The sequence below is a fragment of the Rattus norvegicus genome, chromosome 8 (assembly GCF_021556685.1).
Source record: "Rattus norvegicus strain SHRSP/BbbUtx chromosome 8, alternate assembly SHRSP_T2T, whole genome shotgun sequence".
NCBI classification, from domain to species: Eukaryota; Metazoa; Chordata; class Mammalia; order Rodentia; family Muridae; genus Rattus; species Rattus norvegicus.
Window position 1 is genome coordinate 46,670,706 of NC_141541.1, and position 15,504 is coordinate 46,686,209.

General features: G+C 37.7%; 1 protein-coding gene across 1 annotated transcript; it reads left to right on the forward strand.

Annotated features, from left to right (window-relative positions):
* The first annotated feature begins 13,706 nt into the window (after positions 1–13,706).
* Or8b54c (olfactory receptor family 8 subfamily B member 54C) lies at positions 13,707–14,648 on the forward strand. Its single transcript, NM_001000803.1, has one exon. The coding sequence runs from the start codon at positions 13,707–13,709 to the stop codon at positions 14,646–14,648; it is 942 nt and encodes a 313-aa protein (NP_001000803.1).
* Positions 14,649–15,504: the final 856 nt, after the last annotated feature.

Genomic DNA, 15,504 nt, shown 5'->3' on the forward strand with positions numbered 1-15,504 from the left:
ATCTTTTTGTTAAATTGGATATTTTTATTTACATTTCAAATGTTATCATCTTTCCTGATTTCCTATGCAAAAGTCCCTATACTTCCCCTATCTTCTATAAGGGTGTTCTATAAGCCCTCTTCTATAAGGGTGTACATCCTCCACAACCAGTAGGGAGCTATTCCTACCATCCCAACTTGACATTCTCCTACAATGGAGGGTTCAGAATTGGCAGGAACAAGGGTTTCTCCTCCAATTGGAGCACAACAAGGTCATCCTCTGCCACCTATGCAAGCCTAAAGAGAGGAATCACAAAAATCCCTGAAAGAATTCCAGGAAATCATAATTAAACAAGTAGAAGCCCATAGAGAGGAGTCACAAAAATCCCTGAAAGAATTCCAGGAAATCATAAATAAACAAGTAGAAGCCCATAGAGAGGAGTCACAAAAAATCCCTGAAAGAATTCCAGGAAAAAACAATCAAACAGTTGAAGGAATTAAAAATGGAAATAGAAGCAATCAAGACAGAACACATGGAAACAACCCTGGATATAGAAAACCAAAAGAAGAGACAAGGAGGTGTAGATACGAGCTTCACCAACAGAATACAAGAGATGGAAGAGAGAATCTCAGGAGCAGAAGATTCCATAGAAATCATTGACTCAACTGTCAAAGATAATGTAAAGCGGAAAAAACTACTGGTCCAAAACACACAGGAAATCCAGGACTCAATGAGAAGATCAAACCTAAGGATAATAGGTATAGAAGAGAATGAAGACGCCCAGCTCAAAGGACCAGTAAATATCTTCAACAAAATCATAGAAGAAAACTTCCCTAACCTAAAAAAAGAGATACCCATAGGCATACAAGAAGCCTACAGAACTCCAAATAGATTGGACCAGAAAAGAAACACCTCCCGTCACATAATAGTCAAAACACCAAACGCACAAAATAAAGAAAGAATATTAAAAGCAGTAAGGGAAAAAGGTCAAGTAACGTATAAAGGCAGACCTATCAGAATCACACCAGACTTTTCGCCAGAAACTATGAAGGCCAGAAGATCCTGGACTGATGTCATACAGACCCTAAGAGAACACAAATGCCAGCCCAGGTTACTGTATCCTGCAAAACTCTCAATTAACATAGATGGAGAAACCAAGATATTCCATGACAAAACCAAATTTACACCATATCTTTCTACAAATCCAGCACTACAAAGGATAGTAAATGGTAAAGCCCAACATAAGGAGGCAAGCTATACCCTAGAAGAAGCAAGAAACTAATCGTCTTGGCAACAAAACAAAGAGAAGCAAAGCACACAAACATAAACTCACATCCAAATATGAATATAACAGGAAGCAATAATCACTATTCCTTAATATCTCTCAACATCAATGGCCTCAACTCCCCAATAAAAAGACATAGATTAACAAACTGGATATGCAACAAGGACCCTGCATTCTGCTGCCTACAGGAAACACACCTCAGAGACAAAGACAGACACTACCTCAGAGTGAAAGGCTGGAAAACAACTTTCCAAGCAAATGGTCAGAAGAAGCAAGCTGGAGTAGCCATTCTAATATCAAATAAAATCAATTTCCAACTAAAATTCATCAAAAAAGATAAGGAAGGACACTTCATATTCATCAAAGGAAAAATCCACCAAGATGAACTCTCAATCCTAAATATCTATGCCCCAAATACAAGGGCACCTACATACGTAAAAGAAACCTTACTAAAGCTCAAAACACACATTGCACCTCACACAATAATAGTAGGAAACTTCAACACCCCACTCTCATCAATGGACAGATCATGGAAACAGAAATTAAACAGAGACGTAGACAGACTAAGAGAAGTCATGAGCCAAATGGACTTACCAGATATTTACAGAACATTCTATCCTAAAGCAAAAGGATATACCTTCTTCTCAGCTCCTCATGGTACTTTCTCCAAAATTGACCATATAATTGGTCAAAAAATGGGCCTTGGCAGGTACAGAAAGATAGACATAATCCCATGCGTGCTATCAGACCACCACGGCCTAAAACTGGTCTTCAATATCAATAAGGGAAGAATGCCCACATATACGTGGAAATTGAACAGTGCTCTACCAATGATAACCTGGTCAAGGAAGAAATAAAGAAAGAAATTAAAGACTTTTTAGAATTTAATGAAAATGAAGGTACAACATACCCAAACTTATGGGACACAATGAAAGCTGTGCTAAGAGGAAAACTCATAGCGCTGAGTGCCTGCAGAAAGAAACAGGAAAGAGCATATGTCAGCAGCTTGACAGCACACCTAAAAGCTCTAGAACAAAAAGAAGCAAATACACCCAGGAAGAGTAGAAGGCAGGAAATAATCAAACTCAGAGCTGAAATCAACCAAGTAGAAAGAAAAAGGACCATAGAATTAACAGAATCAACAGAACCAAAAGTTGGTTCTCTGAGAAAATCAACAAGATAGATAAACCCTTAGCCAGACAAAAGAGAGGACACAGAGAGTGTATCCAAATTAACAAAATAAGAAATGAAAAGGGAGACATAACTACAGATTCAGAGGAAATTCAAAAAAATCATCAAATCTTACTATAAAAGCCTCTATTCAACAAAACTTGAAAATCTGCAGGAAATGGACAATTTCCTAGACAGATACCAGGGACCGGAGTTAAATCAGGAACAGATAAACCAGTTAAACAACCCCATAACTCTTAAGGAAATAGAAGCAGTCATTAAAGGTCTCCCAACCAAAAAGAGCCCAGGTCCAGACGGGTTTAGTGCAGAATACTATCAGACCTTCATAGAAGACCTCATAACAATATTATCCAAACTATTTCACAAAATTGAAACAGATGGAGCACTACCGAATTCCTTCTATGAAGCCACAATTACTCTTATACAAAGACCCAACAAAGAAAGAGAACTTCGGACCAATTTCCCTTATGAATATCGACACAAAAATGCTCAATAAAATTCAGGCAAACCGAATCCAAGAGCACATCAAAACAATCATCCACCATGATCAAGTAGGCTTCATCCCAGGCATGCAGGGATGTTTTAATATACGGAAAACCATCAACGTGATCCATTATATAAACAAACTGAAAGAACAAAACGACATGATCATTTCATTAGATGCTGAGAAAGCATTTGACAAAATTCAACACCCCTTCATGATAAAAGTCCTGGAAAGAATAGGAATTCAAGGCCCATACCTGAACATAGTAAAAGCCATATACAGCAAACCAGTTGCTAACATTAAACTAAATGGAGAGAAACTTGAAGCAATCCCACTAAAATCAGGGACTAGACAATGCTGCCCCCTCTCTCCTTACTTATTCAATATAGTTCTTGAAGTTCTAGCCAGAGCAATCAGACAACAAAAGGAGGTCAAGGGGATACAGATCGGAAAAGAAGAAGTCAAAATATCACTATTTGCAGATGATATGATAGTATATTTAAGTGATCCCAAAAGTTCCACCAGAGAACTACTAAAGCTGATAAACAACTTCAGCAAAGTGGCTGGGTATAAAATTAACTCAAATAAATCAGTAGCCTTCCTTTACATAGAAGAGAAACAAGCCGAGAAAGAAATTAGGGAAACGACACCCTTCATAATAGACCCAAATAATATAACGTACCTCGGTGTGACTTTAACCAAGCAAGTAAAAGATCTGTACAATAAGAACTTCAAGACACTGAAGAAGGAAATTGAAGAGGTCCTCAGAAGATGGAAAGATCTCCCATGCTCATGGATTGACAGGATTAATATAGTAAAAATGGCCATTTTACCAAAAGCGATCTACAGATTCAATGCAATCCCCATCAAAATACCAATCCAATTCTTCAAAGAGTTAGACAGAACAATTTGCAAATTCATCTGGAATAACAAAAAACCCAGGATAGCTAAAACTATCCTCAACAATAAAAGGACTTCGGGGGGAATCACTATCCCTGAACTCAAGCAGTATTACAGAGCAATAACGATAAAAACTGCATGGTATTGGTACAGAGACAGACAGATAGACCAATGGAACAGAATTGAAGACCCAGAAATGAACCCACACACCTATGGGCACTTGATTTTTGACAAAGGAGCCAAAACCATCCAATGGAAAAAAGAGCATTTTCAGCAAATGGTGTTGGTTCAACTGGAGGTCAACATGTAGAAGAATTCAGATCGATCCATGCTTATCACCCTGTACAAAGCTTAAGACCAAGTGGATCAAGGACCTCCATATCAAACCAGATACACTCAAACTAATAGAAGAAAAACTAGGGCAGCATCTGGAACACATGGGCACTGGAAAAAATTTCCTGAACAAAACACCAATGGCTTATGCTCTAAGATCAAGAATCGACAAATGGGATCTCATAAAACTGCAAAGCTTCTGTAAGGCAAAGGACACTGTGGTTAGGACAAAACGGCAACCAACAGATTGGGAAAAGATCTTTACCAATCCTACAACAGATAGAGGCCTTATATCTAAAATATACAAAGAACTCAAGAAGTTAGACCACAGGGAGACAAATAACCCTATTAAAAATGGTGTTCAGAGCTAAGCAAAGAATTCACAGCTCAGGAATGCTGAATGGCTGAGAAACACCTAAAGAAATGTTCAACATCTTTAGTCATAAGGGAAATGCAAATGAAAACAAAAGAACCCTGAGATTCCACCTCACACCAGTAAGAATGGCTAAGATCAAAAACTCAGGTGACAGCAAATGCTGGCGAGGATGTGGAGAAAGAGGAACACTCCTCCATTGTTGGTGGGATTTCAGACCGGTTCAACCATTCTGGAAATCAGGCTGGAGGTTCCTCAGAAAATTGGACACTGAACTGCCTGGGTATCCAGCTAAACTCTCCTGGGCATATACCCAAAAGATGTCCCAACATATAAAAAAGACACGTGCTCCACTATGTTCACAGCAGCCTTATTTATAATAGCCAGAAGCTGGAAAGAACCCAGATGCCCTTCAACAGAGGAATGGATACAGAAAATGTGGTACATCTACACAATGGAATATTACTCAGCTTTCAAAAACAATGACTTTATGAAATTCATAGGTAAATGGTCAGAACTGGAAAATATCATCCTGAGTGAGGTAACCCAATCACAGAAAAACACACATGGTATGCACTCATTGATAAGTGGCTATTAGCCCAAATGCTTGAATTACCCTAGATGCCTAGAACAAATGAAACTCAAAACGGATGATCAAAATGTGAATGTTTCACTCCTTCTTTAAAAGGGGAACAAGAATACCCTTGGCAAGGAAGAGAGAGGCAAAGATTAAAACAGAGACTGAAGGAACACCCATTCAGAGCCTGCACCACATGTGGCCCATGCATATACAGCCACCCAATTAGACAAGATGAATGAAGCAAAGAAGTACAGGCCGATAGGAGCCGGATGTAGATCTCTCCCGAGAGACACAGCCAGAATACAGCAAACACAGAGGCGGATACCAGCAGCAAACCACTGATTTGAGAATCGGACCCCTGTTGAAGGAATCAGAGAAAGAACTGGAAGAGCTTGAAGGGACTTGAGACCCCATATGTACAACAATGCCAAGCAACCAGAGCTTCCAGGGACTAAGCCACTACCTAAAGACTATACATGGACTGACCCTGGACTCTGACCTCATAGGTAGCAATGAATATCCTAGTAAGAGCACCAGTGGAAGGGGAAGCCCTGGGTCCTGCTAAGACTGAACCCCCAGTGAACTAGATTGTTCGGGGAGGGTGGCAAGGGGGAGGGAGGATGGGGAGGGGAATACCCATAAAGAAAGGGAGGGGGAGGGGGATGTTGGCCTGGACACTGGGAAAGGGAATAACACTCGAAATGTATATAAGAAATACTCAAGTTAATAGAAAAAAAAAGGAACAAGAAAGTAGCACTTTCCTGAGTTTCTTTGGTCTCTGTCAAATAATCCTAACTAGGAATATACCTATCTATATCTATCTCTCTATATTTGTCTATCTATATGTTATGAAATGTGTGTATGTCTATATGTACATATAACGTATATTTACACATACACAAATACATGCATTCAAATATATATTTTATGTATATAAATATATATAATAAAATTGCATTTTTTAATAAAATGGGTAAATTTATGATATACATGCATGACAGGATTCAGGCCCAAGTTGTTCCCTGGAGCACTCACAATCCATTTAGCCTCACTGAGGGAAAAGGGTCCATGAAAATAAGACCCAACAGAAGTCTACTGTCGCCAGCTCCAGCTACATAGGCCTGAATGTCTCTGGTCATGTTGGCCAAACCATTAATTAAATCAAAAACCAAAACCAAACCAAAGCAAAACAAAACAAAACACAAAACAAAAACAAAAAGAAAAGACCAAAAAAGCCCAAAACAAAATAGCCCTCCTCTTCCTCTGAAGATTAATGACTGTTTGTATCTCCCAGGACAAGAGGATGGATTCCCTTAACCAGTACAGGATCTCAGGGTCTTCGCTTACATCCTAAATGTTTCAAACAAGAGAAAGGCAAACCAAGTCATTCTCCCCTCAGTGTTCTTGAAATGACTGCACTGTGTAGGATGCTATCAACAGGGAACCTTATGCCTCATGTACCACCCAACTGGTATGAGACCTGCACACTAGTTCAATTAGGCATGCCCTTTATTTTGTCATTCAATTTTCCCTCTTAACAAAAGTTGACTTCAGGGTCCACAATCTAATGTTTCTTGATTAAAGTATGCTGTCAGATACCCTGTCATTAAAATCACAGCTTTGGATAGCTATTCAGAATATCCAAGCAGTAACTGAGTATTAGGTTTTGTGTATCTATAGAATCAACAAATAGTTCTACTAAATGATATATTAAGTTTTTAGACTCTTCTGGAGGAGATAAGCAGGAGGTGACCAAATTTGGTCTCTAAACATTTTATCAAAATCTCTTGAAGGAGACTCCCTCTGATCTCAGATCCCCTGTGGTGCTTTAAAAATATAATCTAGTCTCTACATAGAGAACTTGAGGGCCAGTGTGTTCACTCTTGCCTTAAAGTCTATAAAGAATATACAAGCTTTGACAGGGAAGCCTGTAGATGTTTCTAAAAAATTTCAAAGCCAATTATCTACATCACTATACTATTGCTGTGAAAAGATATTATGACCAAAACAACTGGTATAAAAAAGTGTTTGAGAACTTGCTTACAGCTTCCAATGCTAGTCCAGTATCATCATGGTAGGAAGCATAGTGACTCACAGTATCTGAGAGTTTTACATACTGATTGGTAGACAGAAAGGCAAGCAGGCAAGCAAATACACACACACACACACACACACACACACACACACACACACACACACACACATACACAAGCACAAACACAAACACACACACACAAGCACAAACACAAACACATACACACAAACACACACACAAACACAGAGAGAGACAGAGAGAGAGAGAGAGAGAGAGAGAGAGAGAGAGAGAGAGACACTGGGCCTTTAGTGTTTTTTAACTCCAAAGCCCATCCCCCTAGTGGCACGCTACTCTAACAAGACCATACCTCTAAATCCTTTTACTTCTTTCAAACTGTTTCATTCTCTGGTGACTAAGAACTCAAATATATGAGCCCATAGGAGCTATTATTATTCAAATCTTCACAATAATTGTTAAAGTTCCTTTTATTTGGTTATCTATCCTGCCTTACAAATCATGACTCTAAACATGCAATCTTTTAAATAGGGTGATGATGATATTCTTACTGCTGTCAGTATGTGTTTATCCATCGTCTCTCAGCAGAAGGAGTAAAGACTTAGCTTTGGATTTATTTTTTAATTCAGTCTGTCACATATAAATTGTTTCTTACAAATTTGACATTCTTGATTGCTTTAATCTTTTATCTATATATTGTCATTGAAGTTAATAGTACCAGTTCTGAAAATTTATAAATTAAATTTTATTTTGATATATATATATATATATATATATATATATATATATATAACTAATATACAGGTTTTAGCTATGATACTTAGAAGCAAGGACTGTCACTTAGTCGCTTTCTGTTCAGATTCATTTCTTAGACACTGTAACTGATTTTTTAAATTTTTGCAGTGGTTCCAGGTTTATGTCCCTTATGAAGGAGTCCAATGTAAATGAACAACTAATTTTAGTTACCTTATACTTCCACAGAACCATGAGCCAATTGCTTGTAAATTACCTTTAAGATTATGTTAACTTTATACTTAATCTTATATGAAACTAATGCTAATCTTGATGTGAAAGGTTTCCTCCTGTAACTTTTCTCATAATGTTAACTACAATGGTGGATAGTGATTCCTTATAGACTTACTTCTGGATCTTATCTACCCATTAAGCTCCTTTGATGGACCCACTTCTGAAGCACTCTAACTGCAGACTGAAAGCAGTTACAAAAAAGATCAGTGCCCCAAGGACACTAAAAAAAGTTCAGATGAACTCAGAAAAGAGAAGAATGGATCAACAGATTTATCTCTTTCTTGCCCGGTTCTGGACTTTGATTTGGGACTCCAGAACTAGAACAGTTGGACTGAAGCCTTTGCATCAACTAACTTCTCTGTTTGATCAGCTCAGATCATCTAACAATCCTTTAGGATCATCTCTACTGACTACATAGAACTCCAAAATGAAAAAGGACTAGATCTGACCACTGTTAAGAACTGGAGGTGCATTCGCCTCTGCAAATATGCTAATTTTATGCAAATGAATCCTGACAGGTTTGAGTTGCTGTCTAGAACCTGGGGCCAGGGAAAAATTCCACCACAACACTCCCATGTATCCACTTCTAGTTTTCTATTACTGGCGCTCCTTCCCAGGATCAAACCTTTCTTCTTTAGTATCCTCATACATATGTTTTTACTGTATCTTATAAGTGCTTTACTTACTGAACTTCACCCTTTACCCATGTGCAACGTACCACAAAAACTGTTCCAACAGTTCTCACCTATAACAACTACATTTGCTCTTAGCAATATTTGCAAAAAGACCTTTGGGGTGCTGTGGAGAAACTTGCTAAAAGGGTGCTTCACCCCTTTCACATCAGGACAAATATGATACTTTACATTCATTTGCTATTTTCTTCTGATCCCTTCCTTTGATACTCTTAACCTCCCTGCTATTTCTGCTAGCTCATTTTGTTGCAGCAGTGCTGCTAACACCAGTCACTGTTATCCTGAACGGACTCTAGGCCAGCTTCCTTTCACAAGCCCACTCTGTCTTTCACACCTGCATTCCCAGGTAACCACTCAAAAATCCCAGGTAACCACTCACTCTTTTTCTATAACAAAGATGTTTGCTTACAGCCTTCTCACAACTATTTCTAAGTCTCTTCAGAATTAAAACTTCTGCTAAGGGTCTAGAGTGTCGCTTTGTCTCCAACCCGCAGAAAGGAGCGACACCACAGCGTTCTCCTCAAAGCGGTTTATTCAGGAACCTTACACCATGCTAACAGGAATCTTTCTTTTCTTTTCTTCTCTCTCCCCTCCAGCCCTTGAGCACACTCCCTTATATCCTCCCTCAACTCTGCCTCCTCAGTCCAGACTGCGTAATCTCAGTTCATAGGTCCACATTACATGGCCTGAACTTGCATCATGGTGCGCCTGCGCAGCTCTCACAATGGATGTGGCTAGTTTCAGGTATGTGAGGAAGTCAGGTGCTAGTCATGAGACTTAGCTGCTGTCCTGGGCGCCATCTTGGGACTGCTGCCACACCTGCTCCCCACACTAGAGGACCCACTTTCTTCCAGAAACTCAGAATCCTTCTAAGAAAGACCCTCCTCAACACAGAAACAGCTTTGGCTTCCCTATATCCTCTCAGAATTTGCAATGAATGCTTCCTGCTGAAAGACTACACTATCTAGCTTCCCTTGAAGCAGGACAAGGCAACTCTGGAAGGGAGGAAATATGAGATGGAAGGTAATGTACTCATTTTTCCTGATGCCCACCCCTGTAAAGATTGAAGCCATCTTCTTCCTGAGAGCATTCTCTCAACTGTGAGGTATTGGTTCATCAATCAACCCACATGGATGAAACAATGTCAGTAGTTTTTTCTGTGTGTCCACCAATAAACATGTTCCTGCCCCAGGTCAGAAGCCTCTTTCTTTCTGGCTTCTGTCCTTTCCTTTAGCCACCTGCAAAAATCTAGCATGATTTACTGGCTTGGTGCTCCTTTCTTATAGAACCCAGGACCAAAGGCCAGGGATGGCACTACTCATAATGGATTGCATCTTCCCACATGAACTAATGATAATAATAATAATAATAATAATAATAATAATAATAATAATAATGATAATAATAATAAGGATGATGATGATGATGACGACAACAACAACAACAATAATAATAGTAATAATAGTAAATCCCCGAAATGCTGGAAATTTCTTAGTTGAATTCTCTCAGATGGCTCTAGCTTGTGTCAATGGCTCTAAAACATCTAGTGACCCAATGACAGGTTGATTACATTGGACCACTTCTTCATGGTTTGCCCTTAATTGAGAATTAGATTCGCTAAATATCCTTGGAGTATCTCTAGATGGTTTTCCACCACATGCATTAGTTGTCTAGTAGGCTCACGTAGGCCCTAATCCATGGGTAGTGTTTTTCTTTTTTGGTTGTCCCATAGTATCGGTGTCTACAAAATATTGAATCTACTGTTGTATCTAGTAACTAGGCTGCATTTTCAAAAATAGCCTCTCTTGTGCTCTGTTCATAGTACAAAGCCTCATCTTCTCCATTAATCCCTTCTATCCTGTGGCTTTGACTGCTAGTAAGGCTGGACCTTCTTTAATGCCTTCTTTTGACTTTTAAATGCCAAGTACTAGGGCTCTGCAAGCTCCAGTACTTAGTTGTTCAATAGAAATGGCCGATAACAATTAAAAATGACTCAGCAGACTGTAACTATACGTGTGTGTGTGTGTGTGTGTGTGTGTGCATGTGCACTTGTGTGTGTATGCTTATTTGAGTATGTGCACATGTTACAATAATCTGACAAGAAGAGACTTTCAACTGGAAAATGGGGTGTGAAATGGGAGAAGTTGGAGGGAAGAGATTTTGAGGGGAGAAGCTGAGGGAGAAAAGTGAATGGGGAATTAATGCAGTTATATTTTAATTAAAATGTTCAAAACTAAAAAAATATTTTTACATTTAAAAATTGTGATCTTGGGGAGCTGGGCTTGTAATCCAGTCATAGAAGGAGCATATATAAGGAATTGAGTTTGGTCCAGAACACTGTAAGCACCCACCGACTATAACTTAAAAGGTATTTTTGAGAAAAATCAGTGAGATGATATCTGAGATATATTAGCATATTAGTGTAAAGAAAACTGCTGAAGTAGTATGGAAATGTGGGGATAGATTGTGTGGAGCACTACCAACTTTCCTCTTTGGATAATATAAAATGGAAGACAGAAGTTCACTATTGTTCAAGATTAGACAGTGTATAATCCCTGAAGAGAAGTCCACAGCAGGTTAAAATACTGAGTCCCCAGGTGGCTAAAGATACACAATTGTACAATATATCATTGCAATTGCTTCATTTTTTGTCATTCTCTAGCATCTCTTATCTATGACCGCAAAAACGCTGCATCTTTCTTTCATATATATATATATATATGGCTTTTAAAGCCATGTGAATTTGGGAAGGGGGAGCTCATCCAGTGGCAACTGTGATAATAAGAAGGGTCATTTGTCTTTCCTATTAGACTTCAGAAGATTAAGAATTATGTGTTATGACTAATAGCTCAGAAAGATAGCTAGTTATAGCAGAGATTATTTTATTCTGCATCACTTATAAATACAGGAATTGACAGCTCATAGCCTAAAACAATGACATCTCTCAGAAAAAGGGTAAGTTTTCTATTTATTTTAATTAGTAGTTTACACTAATTGTTGTGCTTTTTTATTTAACCATGTCATTGGTAAACCCCTAAGTTTTAAGTAGTAAATATGACAAGTATAACTTTATGTCTTCACTAAAATATTCACTCTAAAATGACTCAACAATGATGCTAATTCAAATAGGCTTCACTATACATAATATGCTTTTAAGTATTTTATGTGCATACAATCAGTGTGAAGGTAGGTTAAGATATGTCCTGTTAAGAAATTCAACATGTAAGCAAACCATAGTCAACATGTTAAATGTTAGAAGCCAAGTCCTGTTGCATACCTGAAAAAATTTAAACTTTAGTTTGCACAACTGATTTTTCTTACTGACACCAGCAACTAATATGCTACCGTCTGATTAGGTGAACCTAACTACAATTCGGTGTACAGCATTAGGTGTTTCTCCTTCAGTGTCTTGCTTTTTATCTCTCCATAGTAGACCACATGGAAATGTTGTACATTGACTGAAGATACAGATTTTTGTTTCCATTTCTTGCAGCCCTAAAATTAAGTGCCTTTCCCATAAGCATCTTGAAGGTGAGCAGAGAACATTCAGACTCCGAACAGATTATTAGCAAAGGTCTTTTTCAGTAAGTTTCTACTCCATGAGCATTTCTCACACTCTTTTGCATTCTTGGGTTTCTTTGCGTCATAAGCAATACTGTATGTAGCATTTCTTAAGATTTGATTCCATACTTCCAACTCTAGTGATACCAACCTGGGACACCATCATCACCAGGTATCTAATGTTGATAGCTATACTGGGGAGAAAGTGAAGTTTTGAAGACTTGGTAGGTGAGTGCTGTACGAATTTTTCTAAGAGATATGTGAACCAATATCTATGTAGCTATGATAGGTTACCAGACCTGTATCAAAGAATGATTCTATTAAAGTGTAAATTGAAAAAGCAATGAGTTTATTGAACTAACAGCAACATGAATGAGGTATGATGACCCAGCACATCTATATCAGTGAAACGTCTTATACTAGCATGGATGATTACTTCCCCTTATCTGCATAGGTGAGGTTCCCTTTAGTTAACCTTCCATATTCAATATAGATGGTAAGTGAAAACACTATGCTAAATGAGGCAGAATTATGTACATGTGGAATAGAGATAGAATAGCCAGAATCTCATATGATGGTCTATTGAACTATCTTCTCTTGTGAGGTAATATCAAGACATAGAGAAACAGAGGGTCTTGTACAAGTAATCATAGCTCCATTTAACAAGAAGGCAATGACTATTGTTCTTCGGAGCCAACACTCTACAACAAAGAGATAAGGCAACTCTATCCTGCCTATACTACTTCATTCTTCTCCCCTGAATTTTCTAGCAGTTAGATTAGAACATGGCATCATTAGAAAATGGCATCAATTTTGATGGTGAAATTAGTGATAATCTGTTGGTTTTAACTTTTCAGACTCTAATATGGGGTATAAGATATTATATATTAACATGTAGCATGAAAAATTTCCCCTTTGATTCTCTCTCTTCTCTGTCTCTGTCTCTGTCTCTAAATCTGTCTGTCTCTCTGTCTATCTGTCTATTTATATATCTCTTTCTTTGGACACAGTGTCTCTTGTAGTCTACGTTGGATAACTTGAAAAGCCTGAGCTTCCTGGGTTTACCTCTCAAATGCTTAGAATAACAGGTATGCACCACCATACTTGGCAAGTTATTCTTTAAGTTCATGCTGAGCACTTGCAGCCACTGTCAGCATATACCACATAGTTTAGGGAGAAGATATTGCTGTCAAATCTATTCTGTTCTCCAATTTTGCTGTATTTTTCTGTCCACAGATTCTCTTAGAAAGGAATGGTTCTAGCAAATGGTTCTACTGTGACTGAGTTCATTCTTTTGGGATTAACAGACCAGCCTGGGCTCCAAATGCCTCTTTTCTTATTGTTTCTATTAATGTACATGATAACAGTGTTCGGTAATTTGACTTTGATAATTTTAATTGTGTTAAATGCTCACCTACATACTCCTATGTACTTTTTTCTCTGTAATTTATCTTTTGTAGATCTCTGTTATTCTTCTGTCATCACACCAAAAATGCTGATGAATTTTATACTAAAGAAGAATCTTATCTCTTATATGGGATGTATGTCCCAACTCTACTTCTTTTGTTTTTTTATAATTTCTGAATGCTATGTACTGGTGTCAATGGCCTATGATCGCTATGTTGCTATCTGTAATCCACTTTTGTATAACACTATCATGTCCCCAAGGGTGTGTTCTTATCTCATGCTTGCTTCATATTTGATGGGATTTGCTGATGCTATGATCCACACTGGTTGCATGCTCAGACTTACTTTTTGTGATGAAAACATCATTAACCACTATTTCTGTGATGTTCTTCCTTTGCTGCAGCTCTCATGTACCAGTACCTATGTCAATGAGACAGAACTTTACATTGTAGCGGGGAAAGACATCATTCTGCCCAGTGTCATAATCTTTATCTCTTATGGCTTTATCGTCTCCAACATTTTCCAAATAAAATCCACTCTGGGAAGGTCCAAGGCCTTCAGCACCTGCAGTTCCCACATAATTGCTGTCTCTCTGTTCTTTGGATCATGTGGGTTTATGTACCTGAAACCTCCCTCTGCAATATCAATTGATCAAGGAAAAATCTCTTCCATTTTTTATACCATTGTGGTTCCTATGTTGAACCCCTTAATTTACAGCTTGAGAAACAAAGATGTTAAAGTTGCCCTGAGAAAGATCTTGAATATGAGTAAGGTTTTTAAACTATAATTACAAAGTAGACCTTTTCTATGTTTAATACATATTTAGCACACAAATATAAATAAATATTCATATCATGTTGAAAAATATTTTCACCATTGTTGTTCCTTTTAGCCTTTTGCCTCTTTAAAATGGTGAGAAGTGAATATTTTATTTCTTACTCTTACTATAAACATCTTCTAAGAATATATGAATGAATCTGAAATTGACTAAAGCAACAATAGGTTGCCAGTATTTCACTGAATATAGTTTTTATTTTTCACTTGAAACAAACTCCAGAACACCATGTTTTTATCTTTTTTTTTTCACTGGTTGAAGAATAGCAGTGTGTAATTTACACAAACTGTTCCTTCCTCACTGGTAAATATAGCATACTTTGAAACAGTAAATTCTGTGCATTAAATATTCTTCTCAGATGTGTTTTACTTATCATGTGAAGAGAAAAATGTCTGTTAAAATGTGAATCTCTCTCTCTCTCTCTCTCTCTCTCTCTCTCTCTCTCTCTCTCCCTCTTCCTCTCCCTCTCTCTCTCTTCCTGAGGTCAAAAATCAAGAACAAACATCATTCATCAGAATGCTAGCCTTCCACATTATTTAGTATATTTTTAGAGCTTTTTCTGCACTCACAACAAAAGAAAGAATGAAGGGATATTTTTACTTTATTACAAATTTTGTACGTTGAATTTCAACAAAATGACTAATATTTTCACCATATTTTCTGACTGTACTTTGTTTTTTTCTTTTCTGTAAATCTATATAAGAATTATATCACTTTTTCTTGATGCAAGTTGTTGTATTCGAGTTCCTTTTCCTTGAAAAAAAAAAAAACGAATGTAGCAAGGTGTATTTCTGAGATGCATGACTTA